We start from the raw sequence: 18,321 nt of genomic DNA, 5'->3' as shown, positions 1-18,321 counted from the left end.
AGGGGTGGTTCTGTGCCAAGTGCTCCCCTGGTCCATGCAGCTTGGAGGAAGCCCTGCCTTCCTCCTGCACTTCCATGGTCAAGAGTGCTCACTTCAGTCTCTGGAGCTTTTAGCTGTTCTCCTGAGAACATGTGCAAACTTCAGATTTTTTTCAAATGCTTATCACATAGCCAAAACTGTGTGGTTTCTCACAAGAAGAGAAAAAGGCTCATATCCAGTAAGGACTGGCTCCCGTTTCCAATCATTTTCCAAGTCCTGTTCCAAGCTTGGAGTCCCAGGACTTCTCAATGAAACAGAATAAGATTGTTTTATTTTAATGAGGGCCAAAGAGCACATTTTTCTCTAATGTCATCCTCTAAATCCAGGTACATTTTATGAAACCTCCACATGTGAATGGTTCCCTGCTTGTGAGGAGGCTTCACATGAGCCAAGATTTAACAGGATAGGGGCAGAAAGGAACTGAGAGACTTTCTGATGCTCTCGCTACATTCAAGTAAGGGCAAGCATCTGCTCTTGCAAGATGCTGAGTACCTCCTGGTGCAGTCTTCAGGAACTGAAAACACTTAGCACGACACAGGGTTGGGATCAGAAGGCATGCTGCTGTGCAGATGGGAGTTACGAAAGCTCATGAAGAACAGACACAGACTAAACAGTGCACACATGTATATTGTGCACAGGGGTGCAAAATGAGCTGGAGGTGATGTAGGAATGGTGTGAATTTATAGCAAAACTGAGAGATTGGTAAGATTTCTCCCTGAAGTAGTTTAACTACTGAATGCCCATGACAAAGATATTGTTGGCAGTTAAAACTCATCTCTTAAATAGTTGACATTTTTGTTGCAGTGACTATGCAGTGACTACACTGCTAACTAATCCTAATAAGCCTCCTTTCCAAGTTGTATAAAAATGGTTTATGAGTTCTGGCCTTAGCAGTGGCGCAAAACTTCCTTAGAATATCCATCCAGCGATGCTTTGGCCTCCCTTCTGCTGCTGGGGACTGCCACACTTGTGCATACTGTCATTCCCAGCCAGGGAAGTTCAGGCTTCCTGAGTGAGCGGGTTAAATGTGCTGCCACATTCACAGCATGCTGATATTGAAGTCTACCCAGAAGGCAGCAGTTCATAACCTTGTGGAAATATTTTTACATGCTCCACGCAGAGAAAATAACTACTTCTGCTCTGGTAGAGCTCAGGCACATGAAAAAGTCAGGAAGAACACCCCAATAGATGCTGAGAAAGGACAAGGGCTTGTGTCCAGTGCTCCAGGCAAATATGTCACCTCTGCCATCATATCAGGAAATTAAGATGTAGACAGTCAGACTGCTGTTTTTGAGATCCCTGCTTGCATTTGCTGTGAGGGAGTGATAGCCCATGGGAGCACTGATGGATGTAATCCAGTCCCTTCTCACACACTTGCTAGGACTCTGTCCCAGTATGAGGACTTCAAGCATGTCTCCCTTCCCAAGGAGCTTGCTATCTTAGGTGCATCCTGAGCTCTGGGTCTCCTTTATCCTTTACTAAGCTTTCTTCTAAGACCCTGTGTGATCGCTTCCCTGTACATCTCTGTCCTCTACCTTCACTCCTTCAATCTACCTTCACTCCCTCAACCTATCTGCTCCAAGCCACAGTAAAGTCATCTCTCATTGGGCACTGAATCACTCTTACCTTCACACTCTCAAGACACATCTCAAGAAGGGTTGAGAGCAAAGGGATTCATTCTGGTTGAACTATGAAAAAATCCTCAGCTGAACCATGGGGCCACCAGCACTGAGAACTGGTGGTTGGATGTAAGGCAGAAGTAAGATCCCTGCTGCCTGTCTGTTCTGTGGGCTGGAGGCCCCAGCTGTGGCTCAGAACTGATCTGCCTGAAGCTACCACTAACCCCCTGGGGTGACCTGCACATCCCTTATTCCCTGCATAAAGGAATCCTAGGAGCAGCTGGAACACTCAACTCATGGGGATCATCGTTGCTGGGGACCCATGGGCTCAACTGATGCCTGCACATTGGGTCTGACCTGGCACTTGGGAGAAATTGAGACATGCCTGGCCTTTGGGGCCACAGTGTGGTCACCCTGGTCTCCAGTGATCGTGTAAGTAAAGCTTGGCTGAGGAGAGAACAGGCCTTGACTGGAAAGTCCCACTGCTCTGTAAACACAAACAAATCAGCCCCCATCACCTGCTTCCCTTCTTTATCTGTACATGTAATTTAAAACACCCTCCAGCCTCCCAAAGTCAAGCTTCAGCTGCTTCCCATCCCCTTAAGCCCCTTTAGTTCCTCTCCCCCCCCTAACCTGGCTGCTTTTCCAGAGCCAACCATCACTGCAGAGACAAGTTGCTCTTCTCTCCCACTCTCTGATCCTTTCTGTCCTGGGTGAATGTGGTGGGAACCACCCACAGCGTGTTTTCGTGCATGCGTTTCTGCAGCCACCCCTCCCCCCCACCTAGTTTTTTAAGTTAAACTATCTCTTGCTTTAAAGAGAGCAAATACACAGCAGTGGCTTTCATCACTGCTGTATAATAGAGCAGTAATTCTGTGCCAGGGACTGTTTTCTATTTTATTTTAAAGGGTTTATAAAACAGTGTATGTAATTGAGTGAGTAAACTGAACGTTTTCTGGAGCCCCTGAGGGCTGAAACTTCGTGGTGGTCCTGGGCCTAGGCCCTAACCCTTTTTTTTTCCTCTCTTTTTTTTTCCTCCCTTTCCCCTCCTTCCCCTCCTCCTTTACAACCCAGCGTTGCCACCAGCAGCAGCAGCAGCAATCTGTCTGGGGCTAATTGAGCAAACAACAAGGAGATGCTTTCACATGGCTTTTAAAGGAATGCTCCGGCATCCCCTTTCTGTGAGTGGCTTGGCAGGAACCTGCCAGGAAGGCTGGGGAGTGCTGGGTCCCCGGCCCCCAGCCTGCTGCTGGGGTTTGTGCTGGGCTGCGCAGTCATTTCCGCCCCTCTGTTTATTTGCATTACAATTTGTTTTTAGCCAAGCACCAAAAGCTGCTCTGCTCTCTAGCTCGCCTTGTGCGTATGTTTTTAAGGGGCTAGTGTACAGTACGTGTAAACAAATGTCTTCCCAAGCAGGAACGCGTATATAACGAGTGACAGGTTTTTGATTTACACTCAGTAAAGTCTCCGTGGACACTCGGTTCAAGCACCCAGGCAGACTTCAGGCTGGGCTGCGTCAGCAACTTGAAGCAAAGTGCTAATCAGAAGGTTGAATGTGTTGATCAGCTCTGGATTTGCTTAGCACCAGATGCTCCCAATCTGAGAAGATCTAGTTGAACATGATTTAAGGTTGAAGAGTCCAACTCTTAAGGCTTTCTCAAAGTCCTTTCTCTAATCTGTCTTCTTTCTCTGTGGGCTGAATGCATCTGTAACTCTGCCAGTGTCAGATAAAAGGCAGCCTGGTAAGAAATCCGGGAGCTGGGGAAGGAGAAAGGGAGCTGAACAGCAAAGCATGTGAGGTGCTTCTCCCTCCTCCCCCGGAGTTTCAGGCAGAGTTTCTGCGGGAACTGAGCTTGCCGGTACCAGCCAGAGCCACTGGCAACTGGCAGCCACGTCTGATAATGAAACACTATCCACAGCTCAGCTCTCTGGCACACACACTGGAGTCTGAATTCCCTTCGCTCCTCAAGAAGGGCTTTGGGAATGGAAGAGGGAAGCAGGGTGAATCCTTATCTGCCTACCACATCCCCTCGAGGTGCGGAATGGGGCTTTGTTTCTAGCAAAACCATTCCCTTTATCACTTAAAAACTTTCTCGCGGATTTTAGACAGGCAGATTCATGTGTTTTCTTTAAGCCTGTACAAGAAGAAATATGTTTGGTGATATGAGTCTGAAGTAGCAGTGACATACCATGTGTGCCCACTTTGGGGAATCTGGGCCACGGGGATCAAGGAGGAGATGAAACAGGCAGAGGGGTGAGAGATGAGGGAATGCAGGCTCCAATTTCCCATGCGGCTTTGGCTGCTGAAGCTCCCTAAACTCACTGCTGCCTCAGTTTCCCCATCTGTAAAACAGGAATGCTCTTACTCACCCGTTCTCAAAAAGCACTTTGAACTCATCAGGTGTAAAATACAAGACACCATAAGGCTGCTGCTAGCATGTCAGTGCAAAATACAAATAGTCTGTACCACCTCTGCAGCAAGGTATGTGACAGGACCCATCCCAGCTCTGCACATTTAGGACTGTGGAGGATGCTGTCTGAAATGAAGCAAGAAGTTCCTTATTAAAAAGTATTGCTACAGATAACCTATATATAGAACCATAAATTGACATGGCTCTCTATGAGCCTAGATGAAGGCATGTTTAATCTGCAGAGGCATAATATAATTACTCTCACTGGATGGTAGCCAGGGTCTTATTCACATCATAGAAATCAACATGATAGATAGTCTGCTTGGAGGAGGTTCAGGAATGGAGTCACAGGAGTTGCTACAGGGCCTGTTGAGATATATTGGGAAAGTTGTTGGGGGTGAGGAATGTATAGCAAGAAATGCTGCAGGTTGGATTTGAGGTACCTTGGCAAGGCTGTGTGGGGTCCAGGACGGGAGGAGAGAGGCGCTGAAGGCTGGACTTGGGGCTATTGGCAAGAGCTGTCCTGGAGAAGTTGTGTGGTGCTACCTACATCATGCTTGCACCTGGCACTTGTACAGTCAGCCCCTCATTTTCCTGAGCATTGCATCCACCTCTGCTCATCCTGCCCAAAGTGCTGGAGATTGAGCTCCAGGATGTTAATGTGAGGCTCCTGGACTAATTACCAGTTTACAGTAAATACCCTGAGCAAAGAGCTAAATGTCTCAATCTGATGCTGCAGGTGAGAAGCAGCCCCTTGGTCTCCTTATTTTAGCCTTCACGAAGGGTCTCTGAAAGGAAGTGGTGTGGCTCACTCATTCTGTCCCTCAGGCTGAAAAGATTGCATGTGATCCATATGATTGTGGGGTTGGGGTTGAGGTTGTAGTGAGAAATTATCTTGCCACAGTGCAGAAGTTTATAGAGCACAATTTGATCAAACCTTTACTGGAGCAATGGTTTGCACGGTACAAAGGTTGCATCTTGAATTTTAAACCAAGAGAAGCACCATGTTGGCCCAGCCACTTTGGGGATTGCCAGGAATTTCTTCCTTTAGCCAAAGGTGGGATATTGTTTTGCAGCAATCTTTCAAGATCCACTCCCCTGAGGGGAGGAGTTTTAGGTAGGTAAATAAAACACAACTCATCATTTCCATCATCCTTGGCTATCTACCCCCACTGCTGTGTAAGGTGTGGGAGACACCAGAGCCTCCATTGGTGTATCCCAGCCCCTCACAGGCCTTGACACTTTATCCCAGGCTCCAGAGACAATTGTTATTCCTAATTGCCGGAGGTAAGATGAAGAGCCTAGGGGCATGGGACACAGCACCTGAGCTCCACCTGGATAGGTGTCCAGCTCCTGGAGAGCAGTTTAGATTCACCACCTCCCCCACAGTACCCTGAGGACACCCACTTTGAGCACACCAGCTTTGTGTCATGCTCTGAGGCCACATGCTTGGGTTTTTTAGGCACTGGGCTTTCAGTTGCGTGTTTTTATTATTTTGGCTTTAGATCCTTTATTTGCAGTCCTTCCCTGACAAGCTGCTTTTGCATTTTAAAGGGAAGGCTCTTTCAGTACAGTGCATTAACAGTGCTGGGGCAGGGACTGGCACATTAATGTGTCCACTGGGGCTGTGCAAAGCTCCTGGGAACAGGCAAAAGAGTGACCTTGCAGAAATTGCCCCTCCAACAAATTTGCTCCACAGGAGGGTCAGGTTTAAATTAAAAAAAAAAATAAAAGAAAAGAAAATAAAACACAAAAAAACTCTTTGTTTTTAAGCTGCCAGGGCTGAGTTGAGATTGTTGAGAGGATCTCACACTGCCTCGGTGATGGCCCCCTGGTGCTGAGCAGCCCTTTTCCCACCCAGCATCCCAGCAGTTTGGGGTAGACAGTGCTCTTTAGGGCCAGGGTGGATTACTGATCTTTAATTTTATGTCCAATCTCCATGTTGGATGTTGATGGTTCCTTGCCTTGACCTAGGTGTACACCTGTCAGTAGCAGCTGTGACTTACGTAGGGCCTCTCTTGTTTATTAGTGACACATACATGTGAAAACTCTCATTAGAGAAATCTCCTGATGTTTAGTCAGTTGTTTAGGCTTTCACCATGTGTGTGGGATACTGTCGGAGAGACGCTGGAGTTCAGCAAATCTCTGTTTGAGTTCTCCAGAATCTGCTTTTCTCATTTGTTTTAAAGTTGCAGATTTAAAAAATGCAAGGTCTGAAGCTCTGCTGCAAAACTCAATTGCTCTTCTTTTCCTCCCTCTCTCTTTTCAGCCAAACATGTTAATGAAGTCATTGTGGGCACCGAACAGCTGATGGAGATATAACCCGAGTAGCTTTAAAAGATGATTTTTATGGAAGCCAGCAGCAGAACCAGATGTTCAAGCATCGTAAGATCATCCGTACAGATCAGTACTGGCATGGTTTACCCTGTCATTGCTCCTTTCCTGTTCAGCTTTATATTTATGTCTTAATAAAGGAGGATTTGCAGAGCGGAGTGTCCGTGGGCCCCTCCCCCCTCATTGGGATGCGCGCGGGTTGGTGCCGGGTTAGATCGGCTCCTGCGCCCGGCCAGCGCACTGTACTTTTCCAGCAGAAGGGAGAGCGGGGACCACACAGACTGTGCCCACTCCAAAGAATGACTTAGCCGCCCTCCCTGCGGTGTAAATCACGTCCCTGCAGTCCTGCACCACCGTCCCTGAGCCTGGGAGAAACTGCTCAGGATGCTGCTTGTGCATCTCATCAGCACAGCAGGCGGACAGTGAGAACAGCGGCCGTGCCGGCTGCTCATTGCAGCCCGGCAGCTTCGCCGGCCTCCTCCTCCTCCTCACTGTCTCTCATGATGCTGCCCCACCGCACAGAAGTGTTTAATCTGCGCCTCTCCTCCTCTGTAATGCAGTCAAAGAGTTTGGCACCCATTTCCATCAGGGCTGAGTTTGGTCTGATAGTTTGAAATTCTGCCCAACAGCAAGTATGTGAGAGCTGGTTGAGCATGAAGGAGGCATGAGGTGTAAACAGTGGGTACTCCCTGCCTTATTTTGATGGTTCTTCCTGTCAGTCCACTGTTCCTAATCCCAGACAAGAGGTCTCTCCCCACACTTGGATGATCCATGGATGACTGTACCTGTGTCTCTGAGATGAGTCGCTCGTGTTAATGTGAAATGCACAGCCTTGTGGTCAGGGCCTGTGCCAGGATTGTAAAGCACCTGGATGGGATTGAAACACAAGCTGTTCTTTAATGTTTATAAATTGGACACAAGTTCCTACCTAAAAGCTGTTTATTAGAATGTAGTAGGATTGAACAGGACATTTATCTGCCCCTGGCAGTTTGACATCCAGAGGTGCTTACAGCAACTGGCGGGGATGGTATTTCATTAACTGAAGTGATAAATGTTAAATGTGTGCTTCATGGGCATCTGTGACCCCTGAGGAGAGTTACCATTTCCTAGTTAATTTGACAGGAGAGAGATTATAATCCAGACATTCCCTGAGTTTCATAAACAAAATCCTTCTTCTAAAGGACCAGATTGGAATGGAAACTATGGGTAAGGACAAGCTTCAAGGTCTGTGACAAGCTGCAGAGAAGAAATGCACTGCAGTTCAGCTCCAGCTTTGTGCTGGAGGTTTTGTCTTGTGTATGTGCGCAAACATGTTCCTAAGGTACGAAGCCTTTTTCATCCAAGGATCGCAGAGGTTTTACAGAGGTTAATTAAAGAGAATTCTTGTCTCTGTGTGCGGCAAGGGAGAGAGGCTCCATTTTGGGTGTGTAGAAACAGAAGCAGAGTGGAGTGTAATTACCTGGCTTTGCATTTTACCAGAAGGCTGGCAGAGCCTTGAGAGGTTTGCAGGGACTTTGACTCACAGTCCTTTTGCTGAAGCACAAAGCCTTCTCCCCCTCTGTTTTTAGGATACATCTTAACTTCTGAAAGGTCTGCATTGCCTTGTTTAGCAGCTACAGCTTTACCTCCTTGTGCCTTAATTATATGTTAAAGTCTCAGTCCTTTTGTTTAGCTAATTTAAGAAGAGGGTGGGGGGCTCTTTAGTGTGTCGGTTAGAATTTAGCATTAATTTAGTGTTCTCTGACACTTGAAAACCTGGCTAGGATTTGAGGCATTTTCTTTTCCTTTTTGCCTTTTACGACCTGCAGGTGTTTGGTGTGAGATAAAAGTAGATCCCAAAGTGAGATTTCACAGCACAAATTATCAAAGTGAAGATTCACTCTTGATGTAGTCTTCGTGTGTGGCAGTAATTATGAAAAATAGTTCAGGATAATAGGGCCTTCAGGAATCCCAAGACAGGCACTGGGAGGTTAACCCTTCCTCATCTAACCTGGCCTCCACACTGCTGTCATCATCAGGTGAGCGTGTGATGGGTTGGGTCAGGCAACTTCACAAACCGAGTGATGTTAGAGTCATTGAGAAAATTGGGGAGGTGACTGAGGACATCAGATTCTGTTCCCAGGTAGTTTTGGATGTGACTGGTCCCAGGTCACAGACATTCTGGAAGGTGTTACTAATACAGGCTGCTCACTAACTTTAAGGAATGGGGCACATCTCAGACACAAATAAGCTGCTCTGTCACCCCCAGGCAGCTGAGCATTACAGCTCGTGCCCATCACAGTGTCACTGGTGTCAAAGTGGTGCTATATAGGCAACATTTTTCTGAAAGAGATGAAAGTTCTCCAGCTCTGTAGGCGCTGGCTCTTTCTCGACAGACTCGTCCTGAACACTTCTTTGGCGGATGTAACGCCAGGGTTGCTGTGAAAAGGTTCTTGCAGTGGCTTGTCACATGCTGGATCTGCATGGGGTAAAGCAGAGGTTTACCTGATGTCCTCATGGCCAGCAGGACCACTGTCTTTCCTGAGTGGTGTCTTGCCAGCTGCTCCCAAAAGGCTTTTCCTGTCACCAGGGGAGCAGGGTTGGTGTGTGTGTACACCTGGCCACACTTCTTCCTGTGTGTCCTGCCCTGCTGGCACACCATGGCAGAGGCACCTGAAGCTCTGACCCTTCACTCTGGCTCCTATGAGAGCTGGGTGCAACTGGCAGCAGCTCTGCAGCCAGGTGCTTGCCAAGATTTTTGCAGCCAAGCCCATTTGTAAGACACAGATTTGGGAAGAGCATTTGTTGGGCAGTTGCAGGCACCCAGAGCCGTGGCTTGCCTCCCTCAGCAGTTTGTGTTTGCTTTTGTAGGTGGCTGTTGGGATCTTTCAAGAAGCAGCAGCTCATCTGATCCCTTCTGCAGTCAAACCAAAGCAGATGGCTCCCATCTTCCTGGCAGCCCTGGGAGAGAGCCACATGAGGTGAAGACAAACAGGGAGCCATTCCCAGGGATGGTGGGCTTCCCACCCCCATGGTGTTCAAATGGACACAAAAACTTTGCACCTAGCTCTGATCTTGCTTTTAGGACAGTTTTTTGGCTTGTGGGCAGGAAGGGGAGAATAGAGCCTGAGCAGTCATATGGTCTCTGGCTCCCCTGGTCACCTATCCAGGTGACACTGTGTGTGCAGCCCTTGCAATAGGACTCTCCTGGACCTCTCAGGGTTGGGATCACAAGGACTTGACAATCTTTTACTGCCATCAGTCTCCAAGGTTGATTGTGCAGAGCCATGCTCCTGCTGGCTTCCTTGCTGGTTTCTGCACCTCACTGTCCTTCCTCTGGCTGCCTGGGAAGAGTGCTTTTCACCATGCCCCGGCCACCCTTTGGACTTCGCTGGTCCAGAGATGAGTATTTTCCTAATAAAACCTCACAGGTCTAGGGAGCACCATTGTTTTCCAGAGGTGCCTTACTGCCTTCACACTGGCCCAAGTCCCCAGTGAGGGCCAGTAGTGGCTGCTGTGGTCCCTGCCCAAGGCAGAGTGAGATCAAGCCCCACGTGGGGCTCACAGAGGAGCCGCCTGTGCCGGCGGCAGTGCTGTGACAGACGCACGTTGCACAGTGTGTGGTGTAATCCAGCCCCAGGACACCGCAGTGCCCTCCTCCCATCACATACAGCCCCTCCTGTGGTGGCCTTTTGGTTATCTGTTTTAAAGGATTGATTACTGCAGTGGGCAGTTGGGGCTGGGGCCTTTGGCATTGCAGGCTGCCCACTGTGCACTGACCTGGCGCATCCCAGAGCCATGGGGGAGCGCAGAGCACGGGGCCCTTCTCACTGGCCACCTGCAGAGTTAATTTTGGGATGTGGAGATTCCCTCACCAGCACCCAGCACCATCCACCCCCTGCCCCAGCACCTCTGCAGCAGCCTGCCCACCGAGGCTCGCTCCCTCTCAGCCAGGAGGCTGATTTCTGGATCCTGTCGGTTTTCACTCCATCTCCCAGGAGCCAAGGTCCACAGCCGCGCCTGTGCCTCCCAGACGGGCCGGCAGACGGGAACTTCCTTCCAGCTCCTATAGACAGACATTTTATATACGTTAAAATACGTGTGTATATAAATATGGAAAGCAAGAGCTTGGGAGAGTTTGAGTCTAAATAAACTTGTATGTTTTAGGCTTTTAAAATGCTAATGTTGAATTTCAGGGGATGGGGGACGGCAAGGGGATTGTTGGACTGAGGACCAAGACAGCTGATGAGCTTGGATCAGTGCCTTTACAATTCAAGAAAAAATGGGATAGTTTGGGAAGGAAAAAGGGATTTTCTTGTTTTTGTTTTTAGTAGAAAATAAAAGAAGCTGCCTTCTTATTTGCCTCCCTCCCCCAGCGTCGGAGCAGCAAGCGACTGGTGTTGTATGCATAAGCTATTCCTTTGTGCAACATCTAAATGGTTAATTGTGTTTGAGGAAGATGTACGGGCGAATGGAGGGACCACCCAGCAAGAGACAGACAAGAAAGAGCGATCTCTGAAATGTTTAACCAGAGAGAGAGCAAAGTTGTTTAAAAATATTTAATTTACAACATTCCACACTGCTGATTATAAATCGGCCGTCCAAAAACACTGCTGCGTGCGGGGAAGGATCCAGGCAGCATGAAACAAATTCTTGTGATTGTTTTTCCTATCTTCCTCCCTCCTTTCCTTGGGGAGTTTAACCCTGTGGCAGGATGCGGGTTGCCCCAGAGAGGGAGGGCAGCCCTGTTCCCCAGGACTGTGGTCTCCAGAGCGAACACCTGTGCCTGGGGCCAGGGTGCAGCCGCCTGCCGGCGCTGGGAGAGTTGGAGGGGATGGTGAGGAGCAACCAACCAGTTACACTGGCAGCAGTGACGGGTGGGATGGTCAGTGGGTAATGGCCTCTGATCTCCACCCCAGGGTTCCCCAAAGCATCCAGCTGTGTTCCCAGACAAGGAAAGCCATGAATCTCCTAGTGATGGGTTGAGAGAGACTTGAGGAGGCAAACCTGGCCAGTCTGTGCCATCCTTGTGACGTTGCTCACCATGGTGATGATGGTGCCTGCTCTTTGGGTTGGCAACTCAGCCGTGTTGCCCAGCCATTTCCAGCGGCGCCAGGAAGGACCCAGGCCCTCGCAGGGTCAATGAGCAACATCTTCCCCTGCTTGGGCCTTTCTGCAAAGGGGGTGGTTGGTGCCGGATGCCGGGAAGAAGGGATTTGGCCGCACTCCGCTTGCAGCCACTGCTGATCCACAGCTGGCTGTGATGCACCCTGCTGCCCCAGCCATGCTCCTTCTGTGCAAGGGGCTGGGACTGCTCTCTGAGGAGTCCAGTCTGCTCTGGATGGTGGCCAGACCATCCACCCCATCACCTGGGGTTCACTCTTTCATGCTCTCACCATGATGTCCTTTCCAGTCTTCATAGCCCCTATTCTTCCTGTAGCAAGAGACTTCTGGGAGAGGAGGCTCCTGGGAATGGCCCTGGGAGACCAGGCAGTGTGCACATGGTGGAGGTCTGCTCCTTATTCCTCAGCCCTGTCATCATCCACCCTCATGGATGTTGCCTGTGGGGCTGGAGAGCCACCGTGCCAGTAGGGTGCAGGGGAAGGGATGAGAGGCACAGCCCCTGGCTGGTGACCTACTCCACAGAAAGGATCTGAGTGGAGCTGATGGACGGGAGGGATGCAAAAGGAACCAGGATCCAAAAGCAGTGGCTGCTGTCACTATAGATCCCTCCTTGGCATCCTCTTGTAGATCCCACCTTGGAGAGCAAAAGCCAGGGTGCTTTCACATGCCTGTTGCCCCAGGATCCCTGGCCACGGAGCTCAGGAGCCCGGTCAGCAGGGAGGGCAGGGGCCTCGCCTGTTGCTGGCAATAAGGGGGCACGGGGAGAACTGTAGGGCCCTTTCCCGGGGATTGCCACACATTTCCTAACCCCTCATCAGCCAGGAAGCCTCGCTGGCCACCTGGACACTTCCTCGCGTGCAGCGAGGGCCTGTGACAGCCCCAGGAGCCGGGGTGGGTTTGGCTGCTTGCCCCGGTGGCGAGCTCGGCTCTCAGTGGCTGCACCGCTCCGGGCCCTGCCAGCCCCAGCCGGTGCCGGGAGCGAGAGCGGAGACAAAAGAGCTTGTGTCCGCCTGCCAGCAGCCGGCCCCGCCGAGCGGCCGCCCGCCCAATTAAACCGTGCCCGCTTCCCATGCGGCAGGGGCGCCCGGCGGGCTCGCTGGCCCCCTCCCACCACCCACCGGCCCCAGGGGACCACCACCCTGTGGGGCCTCCCCTGCCTCCCCGCAGGCGCTGGCGCTTCCGCAGCCCTTGTCCAGTATGAATGCGCTGCCTTGGTCCCCCAGCGAGGGCACCTCCACCGGCCCGTGCTGGGGATGGCTCGCCCCGACCCCGAACATCTCCTGTTCCCCCGGCTTTTCTCACACCTCGGGGCTCTCAGCACCCGCCAGCGCAAGCAATGGAGTGCTGAGCATCCCTCCCTGCTCCTGCTGCCCCCAAGGAAGGGTTGGATCAGGATGAGACCTGGCGGCAGCAAACTGCCGCGGCGGGAGCATCCCCACACCCCGTCCCGACCCACGGGGCCGGTGTCACATCCACTTAGTTGGCTCCGAAAATCCCTTGCCCTGACACCTTGTTAAATACCCACCAGGGGTCACAGTTCCTGGGATTCTTTTTCCTGCTTTTCCTTTACCCGCTGAGACGTTTCGGTTGGCAGGAGCTCTCCCCCCGCTATTAGGTATCTTTCGGGGAACAAGAAACCTAGATCACTTACAAATTAATTTGGAGTTAAACCTACAGAAAATGAGAAACATGCTGCTTTGCAGGAGAGAGTGCTTGGCCAGCGATCAAGAAAAATACATCCAAACCGCCCGATGCGGCGGCTCGGCCGCGGCCGGGGATGGGGGCTGCGCGCTCAAGGTAGCCGGCAGCTGTATTCGGGTGCACCTTAAGGGAGCTGAGGCCTTCCTTCCCAGTTAAAAGGGAGGAAAAGGGAGTACCAACTTCCCAGCCTGTGGGGGAACGTGGGGAAGGCTGGCATAGGGTGCAGCACTGCAGCACGGGGGGTCCGCCTGCTCCAGCACCTTTGCCAGCAGGATGAGGACCAGCCACCCCATAGTATAGGGAGACCTTTGCACCAGCGTTTCCCCATCACTGCATCCCTGAGGCCACATCAGCTTGTGCCAGGGCTCGCTCCCGAGAAGGGGTAGGATGCCGCATCCCCTCATCCCACGGCGCCTTGTGTCAGCCCTCTGGCCAGCAAGGTGCCTCTGGCCAAGGGAATGCGGAGTGGTGCAAAGGATCCCGAGCCCTTTGGCAGGCGGGTGGGAGCAGCCCCCGGTGCCAGGCGCTGCCGGAGGGTCACGGGTGCGCGTTTGGCCGCCACCGCGCATTGTGTCTGCTGCGCGAGCGGCTGTGCCGGGAGGGGGCCGTGCGGGGGAGGCCGGGGCGGCGGAAGAGCAGTGATAAGATAAAAGGTCTGCTTTCCCATGCCGAGGAGCCGGGGGGGGAATGCGGGGCGAGCGGCGAGGCCACCCAGGTTTCAAGCACTCGGCCTCGGCGCCTGACCCCGGCACATTCAGAGAGCACTTCCTAAATTTGTCTCCTGTGTTCCTGACTCACAAGCAATTTCCTCACCCATAAAACGGCGTCGGCATGAAAGGACTGGCCGGGACACCAATTACTTGTCACCGTTTTACCACCCCGCTGCTCACCAGTTTGCAGCCCCCGGCAGTGCCTGGCCAGGATCTCCCCCCTCCTCGTGGAGCCCCTCTGCCCAGGGGGACACGGCAGCCGGGGTCCCCTGTGCCGGAAGGTTCAGCACAGCAGAGAGATCCCCAATGCCCGGCACCTGACAATGCCCCCAGGCAGAACCATGCAGCCTCTCCAGTGCTCCTGGGCATCCTGAAGGAATCACCCAGCCCAGCCTGCAATCAGGGGGACGTTAACCATCCCTGGGCCCCTCAACCCTCTAGTGGTGTCATCCCTCTGCTGGCATTGGTATTAAAGATGCTTCTATGTGTCTGCATAGGAGGAAGCAAGGCTCCATCATCATGACTGTGGTGGCACCATGAGCACAGCCAATGGCCCTGACACAAAGCCCGTGGAACCACGCTGGCACAGGGCATTGCCGTTCGGGTGTCTCTGTGCCCTGCCTTGTCCCTGCTCCCTGTGCCTCTGTGCCACCTCAGCTGCCTGTCCCTGGTCCCCAGTGCCGTGCCCGGTGCTGTCACATCCCCAGCTGCTCCTGCGCTCAGGGGATGTGTAGGGGGACAGACTGGTGCAGAAGGGCACAGAGCTGTGGAGGTCTCGGAAGGGTCTGAGCACAGCCAGGACTCCTGGGAGCCCTCATCTGCCTCCTGGGCGTGGGGAGATGTTGTGCAGCTGCGCCTGCAGCCCGACCTTCCCCAGCAGCAGTTGCCCACCGTCCCTGCAGAAAATCGCTCCAGCTCCGTGCCGGCACAGGGTGAGGTTTGCCCAGGGCCTGGCGAGCGCCACCGCGGCTGCTAAACGGGTTTTATGGTGGGATTTAGAGACTTTTCTGCTGGGTAATTGATTTGCCCAGGCAGTAAAAGATCAAGGCAGGGGCTCAGACGGTGGCTCCCCGCATCTGCCCACTGAGCAGGCCAGGGCACGGGTGGCTCAGGGCACGGCCGGGGCCGGCAATCCCCGGTGCCACAATGCACAGCGTGGGGTGCCACGGCCCCACAGCAATGGCACGGGTGCTACGGGGCCGTCCAGGAGCTCCCTTGCAGCACACCCCCGCTCCTGCATCCTCGCATCCCCCTCCCCAACCCCACCACAAAACAGCCCCCAAAGGAGACAAAAGGGGCTGTTTGGGGACCTGCCACCTGCTAGTCCCCATCCTACAATACCGCAGTAAAGAGGCACCAAACAAAGGCCTTAAAATCCTAAAGGGGCCCATTCATTAGGGTGACAAAGGGGGAAAGAACTACATTATCATAATTAATCCCGGTGCTGGCGGTGGGTGGCAGGGCTCTCTGTCTTCCAAGGTGGTGTGGGGACGGCCGGTGTCACCACGTCCACACACTATTGTGCGCCGTGGCCTTGCAGGGCTTAGGCGGGTTTTAAGCTCTGTAAACACCACAGGACCCCCGCCACGGCTACCAGGGATGCCGTCCTTCCCCCCGGCCCCTCCCCAGCCCCGGCTGTTTGTCTTCTTGCTGTAGACCCCCCTAAAATCCCAGGGCTGGGATGGGTCCGCTGTGCCCCCTCGGTGCACCTGCTCCCAAGACCACTGGGGAGTGGGGAAGAGCTTGGAGCCCCAGGTCCTGCTGGTGGTGCTGGGATGGGGGCTCACTGTCTGTATTCCATGTTGTATTTCCCATGGAGAGTTACTCCAGGTGTGATGTGCCAGGGATGCTCAGGCTTTCCCTGGCCTCGGAAATGGGGCTTTATCTCTGCCCTATCTTATCCTTATCTGGGGGGATGAGGTTGACTCTGACCTGTGGACCAGCTGTTGGTTGTTCCCTGCTGTTTGGGAGGCACAGGGAAACTGAGGCACGGTGTGGCACCCAGAGATTCACGGGCATTTTGAGGGATGTTAACACCCTATCTCCAATCCCCTCTGCTGGATTCTGCCTCCCTTCTCCATCCCTTACGACATATCATGCCTTGGGACACACATGGTACTGGCTGAGGAAGCAATGGGGTCGGGGACACACTGACTCTCCCTGTCCATCTGTGGGGCCTTCCCTGCACCCCCAGCTCTCTGTCCAGCTCGACAGGGTCCCAGTGCTGGGTGCTGTGCAGCCCTGGGGTCCCTGAGAGCCTGTGCCTGGCTGCGGGCCGTGGCCAGCAGGCTGTGCCGGTGGTTGGGGGAGCACCATCTGGTTTCCAGCTAACTAACGCCCGGCGCTGGCTCCCGGCAGAGGAGTTGCTGCTGCGGCGGCGGCTGTTTACAGCGTGCTGAGGCTCTGGCATGTCCCTGCCAAGCCCCCTCTGTTTCTCCCCCCGGCCATGGGGCTCTGGGGCTGCATGGTGGCCATGCAAAGCTCAGTTCCACGCCCCAGCCTCTGCCCAGTCTCTGCTTGCCCGGAGGATGCTGCTGCCCGCCGCGGCTGTTGTCCTGGGCTGCCCTTCCTGAGGAGTGCTCGCTGTGGCGGGGCTCCTGCCACGGGGATTTTCACATCCCCTTTGCTCAACGGGGTGGGACACGCAGTGTGGGGACAGGGTGGACTCCCCGGACACTCCATCCTCTCTGTGGGTACTCTGTGGGTGCGGTGCCCTGCCCTTCCCAGCTCCCACCGCATCCTGCCAGCTCACCCCGGCACCTCCCTGCGGCAGGGCCGAGGGCGAGGGTGGGCAGAGCCCCGGGCAGCCCCTGTGCGGGGCTCCCGCAGCCTCCAGTGCCACAGAGACACTGCGCAGGGTGGGGGCTGCGCGGAGCCATTTGCCTTTAATTGAATTTATTTGTTACAACCCCAAACAATGTAAAGCAGGCTTCTCCCAGGCTCCAGCTGCCTGCCTGCCCATTAAAATACCATCTAGAACAGCAAATCCCCCCTCCCGCCTTGATATAAAACAGCCGGTCAGCAAGAAGCGGCAGGAGAAGCCTCCCTGCGTGCGAGCCGAGCCCCTGCTCCCCATCCTGCTCCCCCAGGGCCTGCAGGGCTCCCAGTCCCCTTTCGGGTGGCTCCGGGAGAAATAAATGCCCTGCAGGGAGACTCAAAGCTCATCTCTGTGGCGTCAGGGCAGGGCAGGCTGAGCCCCGTCCTGCCATTTTCCAGTTGGTTTTTCAATCCTCATTGGCATGGCAGGATCTGGCCCTGTCACTGGTATTGTCACTCCTGCTGCAAATCTTGGGATCCCCAAACCAGCTGCCCTTCTGCCCAGCCCCATGGCCTCTTGCTTGGGGTGCAAGTCACCACGCTGTGACAGTGCTGCCAGGGCACACAGGTACTGGGGGACAGCTGGTCCCTGGGGACCACAGTGGCAGTGGGAGGGCAGTGGAACAGGGGTGCATGGTGTGGAGCAGGCAGGGGTGCCAGGGGTGATCCTGTCCTGCATAGTGCTCCTGTGGCACAGCACCCTGGTGCCAACGTGTGGGGGGGTCATGGAAGCTGGCCCTGTAGCACTGGGTGCCCACGTCCAGGAGAAACCCTTGGTACCCTGGGATGGGGCCCAGGCCCTGGCAGACACTGAGCAGGTCTCCGTGGGCCATTCCACGATTTTTCCAAGGACATTGATGACATTTCCCAGGGTGCAGGGCAGGGTGGGAGAGCCCCAGGTGGAAACCAATGATGACAGATAGGGAGCCAATGGAGAACATGGGGAGGGGGAACCATCCCTGCTGGAAAGGAGGACGACAACTTACGTTTTAAATATTAAGCTGATAAAAAGCTGCAGCTGCCCAGCGGTAGTGCGGGTCCACCGGGAAGGGGAATGGTGGAGCTGTTAATAGCAATCAGGCTGCAGAAGTGCTGAATAGCCGTTTCCCTTCTGTATTTGGGGACACGCCAGATGCTACAGGCCTATTGCTGGACGAGGGAGAAACCCTTTCCGTGCCGCTGGGGCCCAGGAGAGCCCGGCAGCAGCAGGCGGGGCTGTGGGGTTGTGCCTGGGGGGCATGGAGAAACTGCCCCAGGCACTCCCTTTCTTTATTGGGATGTCCCCCGTTTTTGGCCAGGGAAACACCAGATTGAGCATCTTCGGCATTGCTCCAAGGTAGTGATGGGGGGGATTGCACATGGGTTGGGTGCTGCTCCGTGTTGGTTTACCCAACCTCCCTGGGTGCCCTCAGCAGCTCCTTGGGGCAGCTTTCCTGGTGGGAGCAGCAATAAAAAACTGAGAAAGGAGTGAAATAAGCAGAGAAACAATCCTAACCACCCCACAAGTTATGTGCCATTTATCTCTGGCTCTTTTGCACTTCCTGTTCCCCATGGATGGGATTTTTGTGCCCCTGGCCTCCAACTTTG

The 18,321-nt window shown here is 53.5% G+C and overlaps 1 protein-coding gene across 2 annotated transcripts in view; it reads left to right on the top strand.

The window, feature by feature from the left end:
- EIF2B3 (eukaryotic translation initiation factor 2B subunit gamma) overlaps positions 1 to 6,556 on the top strand; it is a 96,278-nt gene extending 89,722 nt beyond the window's left edge. For both annotated transcript variants that reach the window (XM_077182450.1, XM_054638454.2), the window contains one exon: positions 6,339 to 6,556. In XM_077182450.1, coding sequence (XP_077038565.1) covers positions 6,339 to 6,391 — 53 coding nt within the window. In that variant the 3' untranslated portion in view covers positions 6,392 to 6,556. The remainder of the gene's footprint in view (positions 1 to 6,338) is intronic.
- The last annotated feature ends 11,765 nt before the right edge of the window (positions 6,557 to 18,321 follow it).

Source organism: Agelaius phoeniceus, chromosome 8, assembly GCF_051311805.1.
Source record: "Agelaius phoeniceus isolate bAgePho1 chromosome 8, bAgePho1.hap1, whole genome shotgun sequence".
Classification (NCBI taxonomy): domain Eukaryota; kingdom Metazoa; phylum Chordata; class Aves; order Passeriformes; family Icteridae; genus Agelaius; species Agelaius phoeniceus.
This window is presented reverse-complemented; position numbering and strand designations above follow the sequence as displayed.